The following is a 20,669-nucleotide window of genomic DNA, read 5'->3' as shown; positions in this document are numbered from 1 at the left end:
GCACTACCGATCTATGTAGACACACGCCCGCTACAGGACAGCGTCCTCACTCCTCTCCTGGTGAACGAGTGCTGGGGAGCTCAGAGATCCAGCCATCAGCAAACACAGCATTGAGGTGGTGGCTACTAAACATGATCCTTTCCACTCTTTATTCTGTACAGATGATGAAACCTAACATCACAATGCAGAAACAGTCGGACAGAGAGGAAGTGACCCTGTGACTTGTCTGATAACCCCTGATATCTGTCACAGGACATCCAAGACTGCGATTGGATCAGGTCCTTAGTTCAGCCTCACCTCTTACTTCTCACTGAGTCATCTGGATGGGAGGGGTGGGGGGGTTGGAGGGTAATCTGGACAGTAGTGAGAGTGACAGTCCTCTCTGCTGTGGAAATATAATGGATGTTACATGCAGGTGAGATCAGTGACCACAGGCTGCACTTCATCACAAGAGACTTCCACCGACATCATTCCCTTCATTATCGGATCAACTGAGAGGGTTTGGGATTAGCGTTGTGCTTTATGAAATGGATTCAGAAAGGTTCAAACTGACAGATGTGTAAAGTGTTCCATTATCTTGAAAAATACAATTTGCTTACACACAAAAAATGACATGAAGTTGGAAGTAAATGTCATTTAGATTTCATTCAAAAAGAACACCTAACAGCTTTTCATGATCTCTCAGCATGACCTGGATGACCATCGTACCCTAGAGGAGGAAAACACTCTAATGAGTGTCTCTGCAATAAAAACAAAATAAGGCGTGGTGGGTAGTTTGACTTTGAGATGTCAGCACATAATTCATTTGAACTCTTTCTGAATACATCCTGTTTCATTTTGGGCAGCAGTTGCTCAGTGGTAGATCGGGCGGTAGAGCAGGTCGTCCAATATTCCAAGATAGGCAGTTCAATTTCCGCTCCCGCCCAAAAAAAAACCTGAAGTGTGAGCTGACAGTGGGAGGTGTCAGCTCACCTCCGGAGCACTGCAGAAGCGTCCTTGAGCAAGGCGCCGTGTATGGTTGTGTGTAATACACATGTGTGCGTTCTTCATTTCCCTTTGGGGATTATAACAGTGTATAAAATAAAAAATAAAAAAAATTTGGACTACAATCTTCCATTAAGTCAGCAAACAACACAGTTGGAAGACACATTTTTCAACTCCAATTATACATTAGGGGTTTGTTGGGCATATCTATTTACTTGCTATTTCAAATAACCAATCACAACAGTTTATAGCTAAATGCAGCTGATATTACACTTTTTTCCCCCTAAAACAACATAAAATTTGGGCGGCACAACAAGGTGGTTCGGGGTTCGCGTCCCGCTCTGTGGGGAGTTTGCATGTTCTCCCCGTGTCTGCGTGGGTTCTCTCCAGGTTCTCCAGCTTCCTCCCACCTCCAAAAACATGCACTTCAGGTAAATGGGCTGGTCCCCTATTGACCGTAGGTGTGAGTGTGTGCGTGCTGTTTGTCTGCGTCTCTGTGTGGCTCTGTGGTGTACTGGCATCGCCCCTGGAGTTTCCCCCACCTCATGCCCTAAGCCAGCTGGGATAGGCTCCAGCTCCCTGTGACCCACGACAGGGGATAAAGCGGTAACAGAAAATGGATGGATGGACGTAAAATGTTATTTTTACTGACTACTGCAGCCTCTAATGGTCCAAAGACAAATGATAAGTGTCTCTATTTCATCCTAGAGACACTCGAGGGTCAACTATGACCTGATGCAGACCAAGTTATGGAGAACTCGGAGGTCTGTTTGGAATCACCTTTCAGAACGTCCAAACTTCATCCTCACTGATGGCGAAAATTTGTCTTCAAGGATTTCTTCATCATGGTGGAATCATCTGACCATCTACATGCTGTAGGTTCCACTTCAGTAGGTAGGGGCTTCATTAGCATCAGCATCATTCTCCCTCTTCAAAGGCTCCAGGTGGGTTTCATGATTACACTAAAGAGAATCCCAAATGTTGAGATCTGGATGGTTCTGAGCTGATGGAGCCACTTACCTTCGGTTTAGGTCAGCAGTGGTGAGCGACTCAGGCCTTAACAGAAACCAAACCTGTAGGACTCCACTACTTTAGTAAGTATGAAGTAAGCTGGCTCTGAATTTCAATACGTTCTGATCTGAATGTGAGAAAGGTATGTTTTTGAACATGGAGCTCCACACAGGCCATCTTCATCCTCCGGTCCTCCTCACTGACCAAATGAATGAGCAGCGCTAGCTCGCATTACTTCGTCATTCCGCTAACAGTAACTTCACGGGACGCTCGTACTCGATTCAGGTGCTCAGGGAATTATCAGAAACCCCACCATCAGCCGCCTGAAGCACCCACCTTCATCAGAAACTACACTGGAAAAGTGAAAGTTCTTTGTTAGTGTGAGCCGTTCAGCAACACCGACGAACAACTCCCTTCGGGTGACAACTCGTAGGGAGGTGACGTCAGTAACAACTGCGCATTCAACCCTTTGCTCTTCATATCAGGATTTTCTAAGCAGCACCTGAAGGCAACACTTTCCTACACCGTCGCTGTGATGCGTGCAGTGAGATCACTCATCCAAAATCAGCGTCATTTCACTGCTACAGTCTCCGGCTGTCCGCCCGCAGAGCCCGCACTCACCGCAAACAAGACACCTATCCACACACAACGAATAAAACACACGCGTTTACATTTCTGCGTGACTCACCGTTTTTGTTGTCCGCTTTTTGACAGTTTAGCAAGAGACTCCGAGCGTCGCCGTCACCGCTACGGTCCGCCCACCGAGTGTGCGCTCCGCTGGCCTCACACTAACTTGCTCCGCCCCTGTGAGGTTATTCTCCAATCAGAGTTTGATCATAATGAGTGGCACTCATTTTGGCCAATAGCATTAACGATATGGTTTAAGTGGCAACAAAAGTCTACAATCACAATTTTCAAATCGTGGGCAACCCCTTTGTCGTCACCGGCTGCCCTTTTGACAGACGTCCCGCACACACAATGGAGAAGTTTGACTCCTTTTACGGGACGGTGCCGGTCCAATCGCCAGGAGGAAGAGGCTCTGGATACGGCCACGGTCCAGGAAGACGCCCTGGTTCCGCCCATATCACTGGAATGTCACTGGGATGACTGGAGTTGGCTTTATTACAGAAAATACGGGTCTGGTCACAAAATGAAAATGCCACGAATGAAATGTGTAGGTTATTACAAGGATATTAATCAATGGAGAATTAAATAAATGACGACAAGATCATTTAATCTGTCCCAGTCCCTTATATACAACTCTCCACCTGGAAGTAACCAAGAATCCTGAGCAACTCGTTCAGAATACATCTAAAGTCAGTGAAGGAATTATTCTGGTTAATTATCACGTTATATCTGCCTGTGTGAGAGTAAAATGACAATAAGTTTCCATTCTAAGGGCCTCGGAGGGCAGAAAGGCGTTAACTGTGGAAATTCCCTCAGATCATGTAGTTTCTGGTGACATCATGTGACCAGAATGACAAACGTCAGTTCCACGTTCAGTGTTTCCATCATTGATTAACACGACTACTACTGACAGTAAATTACATTTTTAAAGGGGGGGCTTTCCTTGTGAAGGCGGGTGGGTGAGTCTAGATCACGTGTGTCTAACTCAAGGCCCGGGGGCCAAATGCTGCCCGCCACATCATTTTATGTGGCCCACAAGAGCATAAACAGTCAGATTGTCTAAAAATAAATCGGTCAAAAGCGTGCTTTGACCAAAAACTACATTTCCCACAATGCAGCAATTAATCCCATTTTAACTCTTGACAAAAACATTTTGAACAAAGTTAATGTCCTAACTTGTGTTTGATGTTATTTTTCGTTATGCATTGATAGTTTGATGGAGCTCTGTGGATTTCATAACCTGACAAATTAAAAGTATTTATTTTATAACAAAGAAACACGCAAACGTGTTTTGTTTTGTTTTTACTGTGCAGCTGTAACATTGGTAAATTGAATAAATTTAGAGTTATAGCTTAATAAGTCTAGAATTCTTTATTATTAAGAAGTAGTTACATTTATTTTGCATTTATTTCAAATTAAAATGAGTTGCATTTAGTTACATCTATACGTTACATCTGACCCTTTGAGGGCAGCCATTAGATAGATAGATAGATAGATAGATAGGTAGATAGATAGATAGATAGATAGATAGATAGATAGATAGATAGATAGATAGATAGATAGATAGATAGATAGATAGATAGATAGATAGATAGATAGATAGATAGATAGATAGATAGATAGATAGATAGATAGATAGATAGATAGATAGATAGATAGATACTTTATTAATCCCGGAGGAAATTGCATATATCCACTGCTCAGGCATTAAATAACAAATAATACTGGATAAACACCAGGAGAAAAGGAAACACTGACATCACAGGACATACCACAAGACATACATTACACTAACAGACAGACACATGCAGCACTAACAGGACTTATATACTAAACTATAACTAAAATATAAACAGTATAAAATTTAAAAATATTACAGTATTAAAATATAAACACTATAAAATAAAATCTAAACAGTATAAAATGGAATTAAAATATAAAACAGTATAAAAAATAAATAAATTATATATATATATATACAACAGTATAAAATTTAATTTAATTTAAATGAAATTAAATCCATATTCAACCCCGTGCTGACCTCGCCACCTCCCCCCCGCTCCTCCTGAGAGAGTCATTGTACCCCCTGATGGCACGGGGCACGAAGGAGGACCTCAGCCTCTCTGTGGAGGCGCTGTGTGACAGCAGTCTGCCGCTGAAGGTACTTCTCTGCTGGGAGAAGGTGGTGTGTAGGGGGTGGCTGGTGTTGTTCATGATGGCCTTAATTTTAGACATGGTCCTGCTCTCCAGAAGCGTCTCCACAGAGTCCAGGCTCAGCCCGACCACTGAGCCCGCTCTGCGGATGAGTCTGTTCAGACGGTCCATATCTCTTTTCCTGGCCCCCCCACCCCAACACACAATGGCGTATGACAGCTAACTGGAGACTACGGACTGATAGAACATGAGAAGGAGCTTAGGACAGATGTTGAAGGAGGCCAGCCTCCTTAGGAAGTACATCCTGCTCTGCCCCTTCTTGTACACACAGTTGGAGTTGAGTGACCAGTCCAGTCTGCTGTCTAGCTGCAATGTGCAATTATGCCAATGTGGGCCTCAGTAAAAATAAGTTTGACACCCCTGGTCTTGATGATCGACCCGTCTAGGATGGGTCCATTATCAGCTGGGCTCCAGACTTCCAAGGGCCCTCTAAGGGCCCACTAAGGGGCCACTAAGGGCCCACTAAGGGTCCACTAAGGGCCCACTAAGGAGAAACGTTTCACATGCAGCTTTTTTTCTCTACAGAGACTGTGACAAATACCTGAGGCGACCTCAGCAAAAGATTCAAATAGACACGGGCATGCTTTAAGTGGGCCATGAGGACACATGAGGGGGGGGGGGGGGTGCTCCCTGGACATGTCACCAGTTTTTCAAATGACCACACAACTAATCACGCTCACATTCATACGTTCACAAATGTTGAGACACCAGTTAACTGAGAAACCCACTCACACACAGAAAGGTCCCCGGTGGATTTAAACCAAAGATGTCCTAACAGTGGTGCAACAGCGCTACCCACTGCCAACAGGGGAAGATGTTCCTAGAAATACAATGCAAGGTATTAATGTTTGGAATTCTAATGCAATGGAAATGAGTTTTTCCTCGTTTTGAAATACTTATTTTACAGGAGAGGTTAAAGAAAGGAAAATACACAGTTAATTCAGGTTCACGATGCAGTTCCTCACCGACCCCAAACGGTGATGGTAGATTCGCAAAACAAGGACAAAAAAATAATAGATCAACATAAGTCGGGATAACAAGAGGAGCCGTCTTCATTATAAAACAAATCTCCATTGCTGTTGTAAATCCATCTGGAATGCTGAATCCATAAACTGATGTGAATCCAGCCTGGAGCGTGTGATGACAGAACTCAGCTGAGGGAAATATGCATGTAAAGTTTTAACCAAATGCTATAAGGATCAGAGCTGACATCATCACTTGCTTTCAAAGTGGTTTATTGAAAGAAATATTTTGAAATTTTATAAAGTTCAACTATTATAATGCCATCACACAACCAGAACCTGAAGCTTTACCATTTCCCTCTTGTGTGTCTTTCAACATCTGATGGGTCTAGTGTCATTAAGTTCTACACATTCTATTGACCAGTCAGGTGTTTTCAGATGCCAGAAGTCAGAAGGGATCCCACAGCTGTTCTCTTTTGTACTTATACAGCTGGTTGTCTCATATTATAGGTGCCTTCAATTTAACTTTCCAAGCAGCAGTGGAAACAGCCCAGATCAGAAAAAATCAAGCCCTCCTTGCTACTTGGGAAATGGTTCTGCCCAGGACCGCCATGCATGCATCACTCCGTTACAGTGGTCTGAAACCAAACATACAAATATACAATATAATATTGTATTATCTAGGATCACTATATTTGCAGCTATTCAGTGGCCATCTCTTCCATGACCTGGAAGTATTATGAATATATATGTATATATAAATATGACTCTCCCGTAACCCGGAAGAATTCAGTGTTTCACTTTACACACAGTTTGAAAGCATACAGCAAAAATCTGCTGCTTTGCACATCAATCCCTCTCAATGCTGGATGACTTTCAGCACAGCATGCAGTAAAATTGTGCACAATTATTAAAAGTCTTCACTTTCATCATCCTAACCACATTTAATCAGCATCATCACATCTGTTATTCTCCATGGACAGCTTCATCCACGTTACATTTTTCTCTTTACGGTGATTATTTCAATAGAAATTAGAGCGGACTTTATTATTTAGCATATTTTCCTCTATAGTATTTTGCATTTCAAAGCATGCCAAAGAAAGGTTTTGAGTTTCTGCATAGTGCTGGCTATACAAGTGCCAAGAGTTGATGACTTTACAAGTAATTAAAGTTTTGTATGTACAGACAAGGAGTGACAGAGGAGATTTGGAGTGTAAACCGTAGGAAACCCCTCTCAGCAAGTGCTCAAAATATCTACAAATACAGGACGCAAATCTGTTGGAACTCAGAGAAAGTTGAACAGAGCTGAAAAACCTCAGCAGTATGGAAGAACCGGAGTGTGTGTGTGTGTGTGTGTGTGTGTGTGTGTGTGTGTGTGTGTGTGTGTGTGTGTGTGTGTGTGTGTGTGTTATTAAAGCCAAAGGGGGCAACCCTTTACCTAAATACCCACAAACACACCCATTCCTCCATGCTTTTTTTTCCAAAGTGCACCCTCTACTATTAAAATATACAGAATGCAGTACCTAAATGTGTTCTCTAACATTGTATATTTCACTATCGCCATGTACAAGGTCAAATAAGAGGTCAACAAACAACCACATTCTAGTTTTGAGGTCATTATTCTGAATGTAAAGATAGTTCAGGCCACGAGGTGACTGTTATTGAACACTAACAACACTCACGCTACAGTATGATGGACGCAGAGAGGAGAGCCCACCTCTGAAAAGCAGCGCCTCAGTGAAAGCACTGCAACCAATCAGATTCAGACTGGTTGTCCTGGTAACGACAGGCAGGGGCCAGCAAATAAAAGCCAGCAGGCAAATGGGCTTCAGTAGTTAGAAATGAGTGGATATGGTCAGTGCCAGCTCATCAGTCTGGGACATGTGGGAGTCTTTCACCACAGTTAAGAGATTCTAGCAGCTCTCTTGTGCAAATTCACCACAGTCACACGTTGAACCACTGAACATGTCGTAGCAGCTAGAATCACTTCATGCCTGACTCCGGGTTCAGAGCAGAGGTAGACTCATTCATTTTGACTGGGTTAGGATATTCATCATCATTCATCATCAGTGTCCAATGACCGCCCCCCCCCCCCCACCAGCAAGCTTCTCTATTGGTCTGATTGATTTTCAAGGAAAATGATTGTTCCGTTCCAGATTTAAATATTTATTATTTTCATGTATAGCTTAACTCTTATTCATTATCTTAAAAACTGAAGATTGTTCATTTCTGACATTGATCTTTTTTCTTTTTTGTGGCCACAGCAGTGAAACCAATCAGCCATTTCCTCCCGCAATACATATCAACCTTTGGAAGTCTACAACTAATTGAACTAAAATTCAAATGGTCACATTCATAAGTCCAAAGGTTGTTTTAACGACACCGTATCACAGACTGCCCGGCTCCATTTACAACTCCCAGTGAAGTCAGGCTTTCTGCCAGCACATGTGTTACTACCAGAGCTGACAGCAGGGAGAGCTGGCCACCTGCATAATGTGACTTTGTGTGCATTAAGAACAAATAAAATAAAAAAAATAAAAATAACAATGTTCACCAAACACTTACACTCATAAATATAGAATAAATATTAAGAATGGTCATACAAGCATAAATCAGGAACAAAAAGACACAAGTGTTCACACAGAAAACCGTCAATCGCTCCCCTAAATCATGAACCGGAGACAACTTGAGAAATCATATCAATACAATCCATAGATAAACAATGATAATCAGACAACAATAAATAAATACAACATCTGAAACCAGCAAGCGGCAAAAAAACAGTTTTCACACTTCTGCGTTAAAGGGAAATTCCACCATATACCTCTGTTAACATCCAGCTCCTCCCATCCATTCTTCCTTTTGTCTAATTGGTTGGTTTTGAGTACGGAGACCAAAGAAAAGGAACCCTCTAACATCAATTCCTGAGTCTTTATTAAACATCTGCACTGTTTAAGAAATAAAGTGCTAAAAACGAATGGAAGCGGTTAAGCTGCTACAAGTCTTGACTGTTAAAGGACGATTGCACTTCAACAGGCTTTCCCTCCTCTGGCTGGAGCTTCGTCGGGTGGGACGGATGGTTTAGGGTCAGGGGAGACCTTTGGAGTCTTCATCTCGCTATAAAGGGGATCATTGCACCTGCTCTGAACATGGAATACGTCCCTCCCAGCGCTGAGGTATCTGGACCGTCCTGACTGCTGCTGACATGTGATCGTCTACCTATCCTGCTATCCCATTTACAGATGATGGACAGTGATTTAAATGTATAATTTCAAATGTAAGAAATTAATTTTTATATATACATTATAGCGCTTCTTTTGTACCGACAGGAGTTGATGAAAACTTTCTTTAAAATGTTGTTCATCCTTCAGCGACTGAGGTCAAAAGAACATTCATTACCTACAGATTCATTCACTGTGACGTTGCCAAATGTGTTTGTTGGTTGCTGAGACGTTGCAGTGCACCCCTTCAAGTCAATACACAACAAATGTGTTCAGTTCACGGCTCCATGAACACGTCTACACGCGTGAATAACCTTAATGCTGCAGTGTTGTTGAATGGACAGACCTGAACCAAAAGGCAAGATAAATAAATAACTAAATAGTGCATTCAGGTGGTGTCAGAATAATCAGAAAAGTCAGTTCTAGAGAGGGAACATGAATGAGAGTTGTTCATTTATTCAATTATTGAATAAAGGTTATATCTGCATGATCAATTTAAGGTAAGTAGGTCAAGAAATGGGACCCCCACATGAATACACTATTACACGATGACCTGCTGTATGTTTTAATCACAAAGGTACGTTTCTTATTTCTTTCTTCCTTACTACACAAAAAGTGGTTATAGAGTGAAGTAATAACGGTTTGTGTCTTCTTCCTACGTCAGAGACTCAGTGTCACTGTCGTCATGGAAAGTCTTTGAGTGAAATCCCAGAATCCCTGCTCTGGTATTTCAATTTTCTGGATAAAGTATTTTCAAACATACAGTACTTCAAAGAGGACTTTGTATTCCGTCATTTTTCTGCACAAGCTAATAAAATCAGTGTGGAGTTAAGACAAGAAATCTGCCATTAACCGTAGAAACCAGTGAAACAAACATCTAAACGTGTTCTGCAGACTAAAAACAAACAAGGGCAAACACACACAGAAAGCTTTGGACCTGAACTTATCACACATAATGACGCCACTCACCCGTCCCGCCTTGCCAGTGTTTGCATATTGTACCATACATTGAATAATGGCGCATTCGGCTGGTCATTTGTAAACTGGCAAACCTTTACGTGTGTATCACGTGACAAACTGTTATATATACAGGGTAGAAGCATTCCAGGTTCAGGGAAGTCTGAGGTAGCAAATTCAACAACGATAAACAACCTTGTTTTGTTTTGTTGTGTTTTTTTTTTTAATGCATGTTGATTTTTAGAAATCAGGCCAGGAACAGATCACTGCTGACTTCATGTTATTTTTTGTTGGTGCACTGTTACCATGGTGATCCTCTAAGTTTGCCAGTTTACCTGCTTGTGAGCCGGTCACACCTTCTCTACTTTGAACGTTCATGATAGCAAAGCTGATATGTTCATTGAGAAAAGTCATGGCTTTTTACCCCCTATTTGTCACCCTTGAGGTGCAAACCAACCAATACAGTGTGCTCATAGGGGAAAGAAGGTGGGGCATCAGCTCCGCCTTCTGGGGCAGAACATCGGGGGGGGGGGACAAAACCAAAATCAGAATGGGACAGCAGGTGTCCTGTTAGGCCAGCTAACACTACAACCAGTTTACCAACCAGGCTGTGAGTTTATCGGAAGCGCCGCGAACAAACACAATAATCATTATGTCAATAGGATTTTCAGTGCAAGACTTAAATGGCTACTTATTTCATTGTGACGTATTCTGTCTGTTGTTGTCTGTCCTGGTGTCTGTCAGTCAGTGCTGGACACAGCAGTAAAGGGATTCTTCTCAGCAGTGGTGTGTGTTTGTGTCGTCCTTCATGAATGGCTGAGAGGGTCCATTCAGAGGCGAAGCTCCTCTCTGCTGTTTGTGGTTTTGGTTAAAGGTTTTACTATCGAGGAGTTCAGAAAGTCCCCAACACTTCATGAGGAGGGGGGAGACAGAGTGACCCCCAGCTTCCTGTCTTCAGAGGTCAGAGGTTCAGCATTGATGATCCAGCAGGATGTCCTAAAGGGGTTCAGGGGTGGTTTCCTCTCCACAAAGACTAGTGTACCCCTTATTCTGTCCCACCCCCCATCCCTCCATCTCCTCGGTCTTAGCTGCCCCCTGGGTCAGAGCTGTGTCTCTGTGGTGTCCGTGAGTCCAGGGGTGTCTGTGGTTCCTGGAGGGACAGCCTCCTCTGGTTCTCAGTGTCCAGGGGGCATACGTCTGCTCTGGCCCCCAAAAGTGCCACTGAACCAAAGTCCAGACTCAACCCTGCAGCTGCCCCGCGCCCTAAAGCTAAGTCTGACTCTGAACTTGCTGCTGGCCCCCCAGTGGCCCCAGTCCCCAGTCCCAGCTCCAGCTCCAGATGCTTCCCCAGGCTGTCCAGTCCAGGGGGTGGACGCTGGTCCAGGCTGGGGTTGATCAGTGGGGTGTTCTGAGGCTCCAGGGAGTCAAGAGACTTGCCTTGTAACTTGTCAAACCCCTGGGAGTCCAGGATCTGCAAGGAAAGAAAAGTCAGCTCGGGGGGGGGGGGCGACTGATCTTGCTCTGAATGTTATTCATAAAAAACTGACAGTAACTTTTATGAAGGTTGGACTGTGTGTGACGTGTCACGTCTTGCAAGTGTTGTGGAGACGTTTTGAGTGTATTTCAGTGTTTTCATAAAAACTGCAGTCATAAATACACAATCCTTTCTGGAACATAGAACATTAGATATTAAATACACACTGATAAATGTGTGATAACACATTCATGTTTCATTACTGCTTCTGAGTATCATCATCACCCTGAGTAATCAAGATAAGCTAATTCATTATAAAATGCTCGCATGAGGTGATTAATGTGTTACGTGTGATTATGAGTGCATTCATAAATTATTATTGGGAGTCACCTTGCAGGCCTGCATGACACACCACAGATGTGTTCTGCATAAAGACACCAAAACAAATGCTGCTGCATCCTTTCTGAAAATTTTTTATCATCTTAGATGCTTGACTTTCATGAAGCCAAAGGTTTAATTTAAAGTTAAAATGAACTAACAGGATAAAACTAAAATAAAACATAAAACTATGTACAAATGTCTTTAATCATAACTGATGAATGTTTTTGTACAACACAATGAATAAATAAGCAGTATTTAGGGTTAACACTTCACCGAGATTATTTATAAATAAAATAAAGAGTAGAATATGTGACATAATTTTTTTAGCATTTTTTTAGCATCAATTAAAATATTGTGTGTTTCAGATGTTTTCTGACTATGATTATAGAACTATTTAATTGAATGAACAAGAATGTGTGAACACCTATCCAGACCATATTCACCTGTGACACAGACGTCAGGGTGTCCGTCTCCAGAGGTGTGACAGGTTGGACCAGGGTCTCTCCTGGACCTGGTCCTGGGCCGGGACCGGGGTAAGGTGAGGCCTACAGAAAACAACATCTCATTTATTTACAGGATGAGTCTATTTACTGACGAGTCAGTCAGTACAGTGCTGCCGTTCATCCCACCTTCGTGTGTGTGTGTGTGTGTGTGTGTGTTACCTGAGGCGGTGATGAGATGGCGCTGTAGGCCGGGGGGACCAGAGCCATCTGTCTCTGCAGTAGCTGCATGATGGCTCCAATGTCGGCTGACATGCGACTCTCCAGCCTGAACAGACGAACACGCGTGTCTTTAGTTCAACACTCTGCTGCGTTCACCCACATTTATAGGTGTGATTGTCTCCCATCATTAACATCAGTACCAGAGGACACAGGGTGAACCTGCTCTGGTGTGATGAACAGAGTGTGTGAGCACAGGGACAGTAGCTCAGTCACTAATGACCCCCAGAGCACGCTTTTAATTATTATGGACACACACACACACACACACACGCACGCACGCACGCACACACACACACACACACACACACACACACACACACACACACACACACACACACACACACACACACACCTGTTGAGCTGTTTCTGCAGCAGGTCCAGGCGCGTGTCCAGCTGGCTGCGTTGCTGGCGACTCAGACTGTGCAGCGGTGTGTTGAGGGGTGGGGGCGGGGCCAGGCTACAGCTGGGAACCTCCTGGTACTGACCACCCCCCCGACTTTCCCCCCAGAAACTAAAGATGTTGGACACACCCGAGAAGGCCCCTGTGGGGGGAGGCGGACCGTTAGCATGAGGCGCTGGACGGGCGCTGCTGTACCTCAGGGGTCCTCTAGGGGGGGCTCTACCTGACAGGGCGTTGCAGGTATTCCCGGTCTTGGGGTCTCCATCACCTTCAGTGTTTTCATTCATGGGGGACTGAACTTGTGGATTCTCCAACATCTCCTGTGGAGGGGCGAGCCTCGTCACGACCGACTCCCCCTGTAGGGGGCACACATCGAAACATCAGCAAAGGTTTAGGGTGCTAAGGGATGGGGGGCGGCAGCAGCAACCGGTTCTACCTCATCACAACTGGAGTGTGAAGACACAGAGTTTCGACGGACGTCCCACTGACACTTCTGTGCTTCCTGTTTTTGGTTACTAGCCGCTTGCCTCTGTCTCCGCCTCACAGACTTATGGGACTTCTTGATTTCTCCAGCATCTGCATCATCTGGACAAGAAAAAGTTGCCAGAGAGTTTGTTCGGTCCAGCTGGATCAGAACAGGCTTTTCAAAGGGGGGTAAGAATTCATTTTTATGCGATAGTAAAACAACTGTAAAGAAAGATCCAGAGGGTGGGTCACCTTTTTCTGTACGTCTTCGGAATGATAACTTGCGTCTGCGTAATTTGTTGAATCCTCCACATTTAGAGTCGTCACTGCTTGGAGAACCTGGGATCATGTTGGTCTGAAATGAGGAGCAGCATTAAGAGACTGGAAACACAAAGAACGTCCTAAACTTTCCTACAACTCAGAGAGGACACATTTAGCACTTGGGTAGATGGAGAGAATGTTAACATCCTAGTATTTTTGTTGGAACCTCACATCTCGAAGGTTGAAAGTGATTTCCAGGTTGTTCCAGAAGTTGTCAGCAAACTCAGGATACATATCCAACACCTCCAGAACGTCTTCCCTGAAGATTTTATGGAGGTCGCAGTAGGTCAGAGCCCTAACATCAGCATTGGATTTACCCGGTCGGGCATAAAGGTTGATAGGTTCTCCAAAGATGTCGTTCTTTCCTGCAGGAGGTCCAGTGAAAGCAAAACATTACGGATGTAATGCTTTACCTCAAGAGTGGAGAGTTACAAATACGTGGAAAGATGAATGAGCATTGTTGTGTTTTTACAACTTGTCTAAATGTTAGTTGGTCGCTCTCTGATGCACAACATTTTTTCTTTGACATTTTAAAATATTATTCTATGTCATCGTTCGTTCTGAACCCCGTTAGAAGGTTCAGGGAGGATCTGGTTTCATCTACACGTATCTGGAAGAAGTGACACTACAGCAACAGTAGAGGGCAGAATTACATAACACGTGTTTGATCATGACTGCTACGAGAAACATCTTTGTTTCAAATTAAAAAACTAAACAAGTCTCAACAAAGGAAACAGCAAGTGGTAAATGTAGTTATGACAATATGGAAGGAAAATGTAACTCTTATAAATGTATGTTTTTTTACCCAAGATGGCTACGACCACATCTCCTCTGAGTATCTCTATGGAGCCCCTGGATATGAAGTAGATGGCAGTAAGGACGTCCCCGGCGTGGACCAAGGTGTCACCAGGAGGTGCGTGGGTGGTCTTGAACTTCATGGCCAGCGCCCTGAGGCAGCCCTTGGTGGAGCCCTTAAAAGCCTTACAGTTCTGAAGCAGCGTCCGATTCAGATGGAGGCAGATGTCTGCCTGAAGACACTCTGGGAAACCTTTAAGTACCTGGAGGGAAGAAGTGAAGGAGCGAGGAAGCAGGAAGAGGGAGGAGAGGAGAGCAATGAGGGAAAGCCACAAAGAGAAGTAAGAGGAGTGGCGGGAAAGAGGATGGAAGTTGGGAATGAGTGACAGAAAAAAGTGTGGGAGAAGAGTTGGAGGAAGGTGGAGAGGTGGGATAGAGAGAGTGGAATGAATAGATAGAGAGAGGTCGCGTCAGTATCAGCGGAGGACAGACACAATAAAGCCATCAAATAAATGAGACTGATCATAGGAGAATGACAGAATGTGGAGACTTTAACATGAGACCCTTAGCTTTAAAGTGTGATTACACCACGCATCCATCCATCCATCCATCCATCCATCCATCCATCCATCCATCCATCCATCCAATCATTTTCTTGAAGACAAGACAACTGCAATCATCAAACAATCAAGTTATGATTGCAACCATCCCATCAACAGCCTCTTATCCACCTCGCAGGCAGGGTCTGCTGGAGTCTATCCCAGCTGGCTACCGGAGAAGGCAGGGTACACCCCAGATAAGACACCATCTAATTGTGGAGCCACATGAAAGTCAAGCAGTCAATCATGCTCACACCCACACCGATGGACAACTTAGTTTGGCAAATTTGGCACGTCTTCCAAAGAGAGAGGAAGCTGGAGAACCCAGAGAGAACCACGCAGACATACAAACATACAAACTCCACACAGAGCGAGATTCAACCCCTGCGCCACAGTGCCGCCTCTTTTTATATCTCACTTCCAAAAATCACACACTTTTTACATGTCTCAAGGTCTTGGATTTGGTTTGAGTAAGTTTGAGTTTAATAATAATAATTTCAGGTGCATTGAACTTTCCAAATTGTCCGTAGATGTGAATGTGTGTGTGCAGGTGTTTTTTAATTTTACATACGGATTTTAATCCCTGCAGGGAAATTAGTGGCACACTCTAATTAGTTTTGAATCATGCATAAAGATGTGTGCACAGGCCCTGAACACACAAACACACACACAAGGGGCCTGTACACATGCAGAGGAGGTAGAGTGGCGGGCAGTTCCTTTATGGTGCACCCAAATGAGCAACTTGTAAGGGGGACGGCGCCTTGCTCAAAGGCGCCTCGGCAGTGCTCCGGAGGTGAGCTGACACCTCCCACTGTCAGCTCACCTCCGGGTGTTTTCGGGGCGAGAGCAGGAATCGAACCGCCGATCTTGAAACATTGGACGACCCGCTGTACCGCTGAGCCACTGTTTGTGTGAACTTCTGAACCGTCTCCTTTATAACCGTTGTCATAGAGACAGTGTTTCGGTATTTATTTTCCCCAAAAACATTTCAGAGAAGAGGGAAATACACTTTGCCACTGGCAGTCTCCCTCTGAGGCTCTCTAATCACCAAAGAAGAAGAAAAGACAGATTCCATGCTGCCTCAAATCCAACACCTCTGGCTAGAACTCCTGTAGAAGCTGCTGCTGGTGCTCTGAGGGCTCACCGACAGCTGGAGGATACTCAGACGACTCAAACACATCGGAGTCATGGTGGCTGGACACTGAGGGTTGTTATACATCTGGTTCATTTGTTACAGAACAAGGAGAATGTGGATTGTTCCATTCTATCCCTGGTTCACTTCCTGTAGATATGAAGTAATGCAGACTGATAGGCGTGTCCCTGATTGGTCAGTTTCATGTTATCTGCCATGATCTGTGGGTCATTTGAATAAATTCAAGCAAATTAAACAAAGAGTGAGAATGTCTTTAATGAGGGTGTTGGTTCCATGTAACCACAAACATCTCAAGGAGAAGAAACACTAATTTTATTAGAATGTAGAACATACTTTGATTGCTAATGTGAAGAGGGACAATAAGGATTATTGGACTCTGCCTGTTTCCCTGATTCGTCTGCTGTTTGGACTGATTCCCTGGTACCAGAACCCTGCCTGACCCGCCTGTTTCACTGTCGCCCTTTTGGGTTCTGACCACCGGTCCAGTTCGAGTCTTGACATTTAGTTTTAATCATACAATAAACTTTTCTGTCACTCTGTCTCAGTAAGTTTCCACACACTTGGACTTGGACCAACAACACACACACACACACACACACACACACACACACACACACACACACACACACACACACACACACACACACACACACACACACACACACACACACACACACACACACACACACACACACACACACACACACACACACACACACACACACACACACACACACACACAGAGTTTACCTCAATAACAAGAACCCACGGAATAAAGAAGCTTTGAAAGGACTCTGCTTCACATCTAATGCTCTTGTAAATAACACAAAGAGGAACGGGTGATTTAACAGATACCCTTCAGAGCATCATCGAGAAAGTTGCACCACCCCAAACCAGAGCAGAGACCATCCAACAACCCTGACCCATAGAAGACCAGTAATAAACTAACCCTGACCCACAGAAGACCAGTAATAAACTAACCCTGACCCATAGAAGACCAGTAATAAACTAACCCTGACCCATAGAACAGTCATAATAAAAGCTGAACATACACCACCAGAAGGAGCTAAACTCCAACCAGATGTTGTGTTCAATGACCTTTGTTCCTCCTCACCCCCGTCCTGAGCACCGTACTCCCACAGCACCCACATCGCCACCAGACCCGTGTCGTCCATCTCTCCAGCTGATTACATCATTCAGCACAGTAATCAGTCTCTAAAGCAGTCTTCTGACTGAGCTGAGAGAAACGACTTTTTAAACAGGTGGAACCGGTGCCGGGGGTGGGGGTGGTGGGGGGGTGGGAGACGATCCAATGGATGCTTGTCAAATTTGTTTTCCTCTCGTCTTGAGCGGCTCATTTATTGCTGCAAAATGAAACAAGAATTCACTGATGGAACATGTTTGTTCTGAGACTTTCCTCCAAATAGTTCCCCATAAAACTTCAGAAAAAACGAGCTGCTTTGCATAATAATGTACCGAGGATATGAGCACAGATATTTTTAGCATCGATGTTATGAAACATTAAAATGTGAGAAATGTGCATCAGAGAAATAACATCAGCTGAATGCGCTCACATGGAGCCATATACTGTTTACATGCATGATGGGATGCCATGTGGCGTGTTGTAAACAGAGCAGAGATGACATCCACTGACTCATCACTGAGTAATTAGCAGGACTGAAGTGTGTGTGTGTGTGTGTGTGTGTGTGTGTGTGTGTGTGTGTGTGTGTGTGTGTGTGTGTGTGTGTGTTTGTTATTTCTGATACTCACATCAGTCCTATTTTCTTTGACGGTGTTGGACCATGCATGCTGAGAGAAAGTCTTCCACTCATCCTATTAACGTACAATGCAGGCTCAAAATACTTCTCTACCCTCGTGTGTGTTTTATGTGTGTATTCATGTGCAACACTCCTCCATTAACACGTACAGAGTGGGTGCCAACACAAAGGATGTTGGGTAATCTGGAGCGGTACTCACAGCGTTCATGTCGATGCCGTTGGTGTAGGACCAGGCGTGCTGGAAGTACTCCTCCAGCCGCTGCCGGAGGGGGTTCGGGATCTGGTGGAAGCGGATGAACTCCCGGACCCTCAGCATCTGGGTGTGGTAGCGGGCGGTCCCTGAGTACAGCCGCTGGATGATGGCGGACACGTTCCCAAAGATGCTGGCGTACATCAAAGCTGGAGGAAAGGAGGGGATGAGGAGGATGAGGAGGAAACGAAGGCAGGAAGGGAGGAATCCACATTTAGACCACATGTGTCAAACTCAAGGCCCCGGGGGGCCAAATGTGGCCCACCACTTCATTTTATGTGGCCTGTAAGAGCACAAAAGATCAGTGTCTCAAATAAATCGGTCTAAAGTGTGCTTTTACCAAAACCACATTTCCCACAATGCAGTAATTAATCACACTTTAACTCTGACTAAACGTTGTGAACAAAGTTCATGTCCTAACTTATGTTTGATGTTATTTTCCTTTATTCATTGATAGTTTGATCCTTGATTGATGGAGTTCTTTGGGTTTAATAACCCGATAAATTAAAAGGATTCATGTTATAACAGAGAAACAAAAAAAAAAGTGTTTTTTTCCGTGTAACTGTAATATTTGTAACTTAAATAAGTAATACATTCAGTTATTTAACATTAAGGAGTAGTTCCATTGATGTTACGTTACACTGAGTTACATTTAGTTAATTTAACAATATTATGGCCCTTTGAGGAAAGCATAATGTCTCATTCATTAGTTTCATTCATACTTTTATTGTTTCATCAAAGTAATAATAAAGAAAATTAAATAATCAAGCATCTTTATTGGCTGATGGAGTTCACACCATCGTACAGGAGAGTTTTATGGACTGGACTAATACAGGAAGATATGGACCTCAGTAATAGTCATTAGTTCAGGTAAGAGGTGGGGGACACTCCGGACACGGCGCCAGTGCATTTGCAAAGCCACGTTTGATGGTGAACCCTCTGTCAGTGTAACAGCCGATGTTGCAGTCGTACATTTGTAATCGTCTTGACCTGCTCGACTCATCTGACTGCTGGAAACTCACTTCAGATACAATTTCCTTCATTTTTTTTTTTTGAGAAATGAGAACATAAAGGAAGAATTCTTACTGCATTAAATCTACATCAGTGTTCACGTGGGCATGTGATCATCGTTTCCCTTCAGGCATGAAAAAACATAATTATCTTTGGGGATGGAACTGAAAATAGTTCGTCTCCTCTGAAGGGTCGGTCTGCAGACGACGGGCTGCGGTTTGCTTCCTGTAGTGATGTCATATCTGCTGACCTCTCAGCCTCTGTCAGCTCTCATCAGCTCTGCATCAGCCGCCGAGAGCGTTCCGTGTGTGGTTCCTTCAGTGTGTAGTAACGTAGAACAACAACATGAACCGACCCACTGGGCTCCGTCTTTACTGCTATTTATATTTCAACAACAACTGTGTTCTATTTTAGGATCCTCTGTGTCTTATTTAAGTTATTTTACTGAACTGATTAGTACTCAAGGTGTTTTTTTTATACAGTAATCCCTCACGCATCAACACACGCGGCTTCACTACATCACTGATTTTTAGTAGGTAGTCGCATTCTATTGGCTGACGGCATCTGGACTTCCATGAGACACAAAAGTGATTTAACCCAGTGGTCCCCAGTCAGTGGACCCGTGGACCGGTACCGGTCCGTGGGTCATTTGGTACCAGGCTGCACAGAAAGAAAAAATAATTTACATGACTTTCCTTTTATTTATTTTGGAGTCTGGAAGATGTTTTATTTTGAAAAGTCTGTCCCGCTTGACAGGTGTCGGTCACGTGACAGGTAAATTAAGCGCCCACAACTGCCCCAGTGTTCTGGATTAAAGTCAAGGCAGATTATCCTGAGATCGCCCAAAAAGTGTCTTAATCCCTGCTTCCATTTCCAACCTCCTGTCTCTGTGAAGTGGGATTTTCTGCAGTGACCGTAAAGAAAACTGGAGTAGACCGGACGTCCGGAACACACTTCAGGTGTCATTGTCTCCCGTTACCCCTAGATCAGCGGTCCCCAACCACTAATTCTCATTATTGTAATTATTATTTGATTGACTTGTCCACCCCTTTATTGGAAATGTTCAGTATTTGTCCTACGTTGAATGAACTGATTTTTTTAAACCTCGTCCGTGGAGTCACTTGAATCGAGTTTTTATATAATTATTTCTTACAATTATTTCATTTACAGAGATGTTTATTATCAATTTATGAAAAAAAGGTTGTTTATTTTCTGTTGATGTCTACATTTTACATAAAATCACTGCGGATGATTTTTTATTAGACCACAGCTGTCCTGGCGTCATTAACGATTATCCAACAAATGAAGACCGGTCCGTGGAAATATTGTTTTAGATGAAACCGG

The 20,669-nt window shown here is 43.8% G+C and overlaps 2 protein-coding genes across 2 annotated transcripts in view; both read right to left on the bottom strand.

Annotated features, from left to right (window-relative positions):
- Positions 1–2,768, bottom strand: part of LOC137614090 (microtubule-associated protein 4) — an 82,407-nt gene extending 79,639 nt beyond the window's left edge. The window contains exon 1 of the mRNA XM_068343615.1: positions 2,684–2,768. The gene's annotated coding sequence lies outside the window, so the exon portion shown is untranslated. The remainder of the gene's footprint in view (positions 1–2,683) is intronic.
- Positions 2,769–6,071: 3,303 nt separating this feature from the next.
- The window catches only part of kcnh2b (potassium voltage-gated channel, subfamily H (eag-related), member 2b), a 187,515-nt gene continuing 172,917 nt past the window's right edge, over positions 6,072–20,669 (bottom strand). The window contains exons 13-22 of the mRNA XM_068343914.1: positions 18,264–18,463; positions 14,545–14,797; positions 13,911–14,104; positions 13,671–13,773; positions 13,390–13,538; positions 13,177–13,309; positions 12,906–13,095; positions 12,494–12,599; positions 12,275–12,376; positions 6,072–11,447 (exon numbers count right to left, since the gene is read on the bottom strand). Of these exons, the coding sequence (XP_068200015.1) occupies positions 11,061–11,447; positions 12,275–12,376; positions 12,494–12,599; positions 12,906–13,095; positions 13,177–13,309; positions 13,390–13,538; positions 13,671–13,773; positions 13,911–14,104; positions 14,545–14,797; positions 18,264–18,463 (1,817 nt within the window). The 3' untranslated portion in view covers positions 6,072–11,060. The remainder of the gene's footprint in view (positions 11,448–12,274; positions 12,377–12,493; positions 12,600–12,905; positions 13,096–13,176; positions 13,310–13,389; positions 13,539–13,670; positions 13,774–13,910; positions 14,105–14,544; positions 14,798–18,263; positions 18,464–20,669) is intronic.

This window comes from Antennarius striatus, chromosome 20, assembly GCF_040054535.1.
Source record: "Antennarius striatus isolate MH-2024 chromosome 20, ASM4005453v1, whole genome shotgun sequence".
In the NCBI taxonomy this organism is placed as follows: Eukaryota; Metazoa; Chordata; class Actinopteri; order Lophiiformes; family Antennariidae; genus Antennarius; species Antennarius striatus.
The sequence above is the reverse complement of the archived record's forward strand: the minus strand, read 5'-3'. Positions and strand labels throughout refer to the sequence as shown.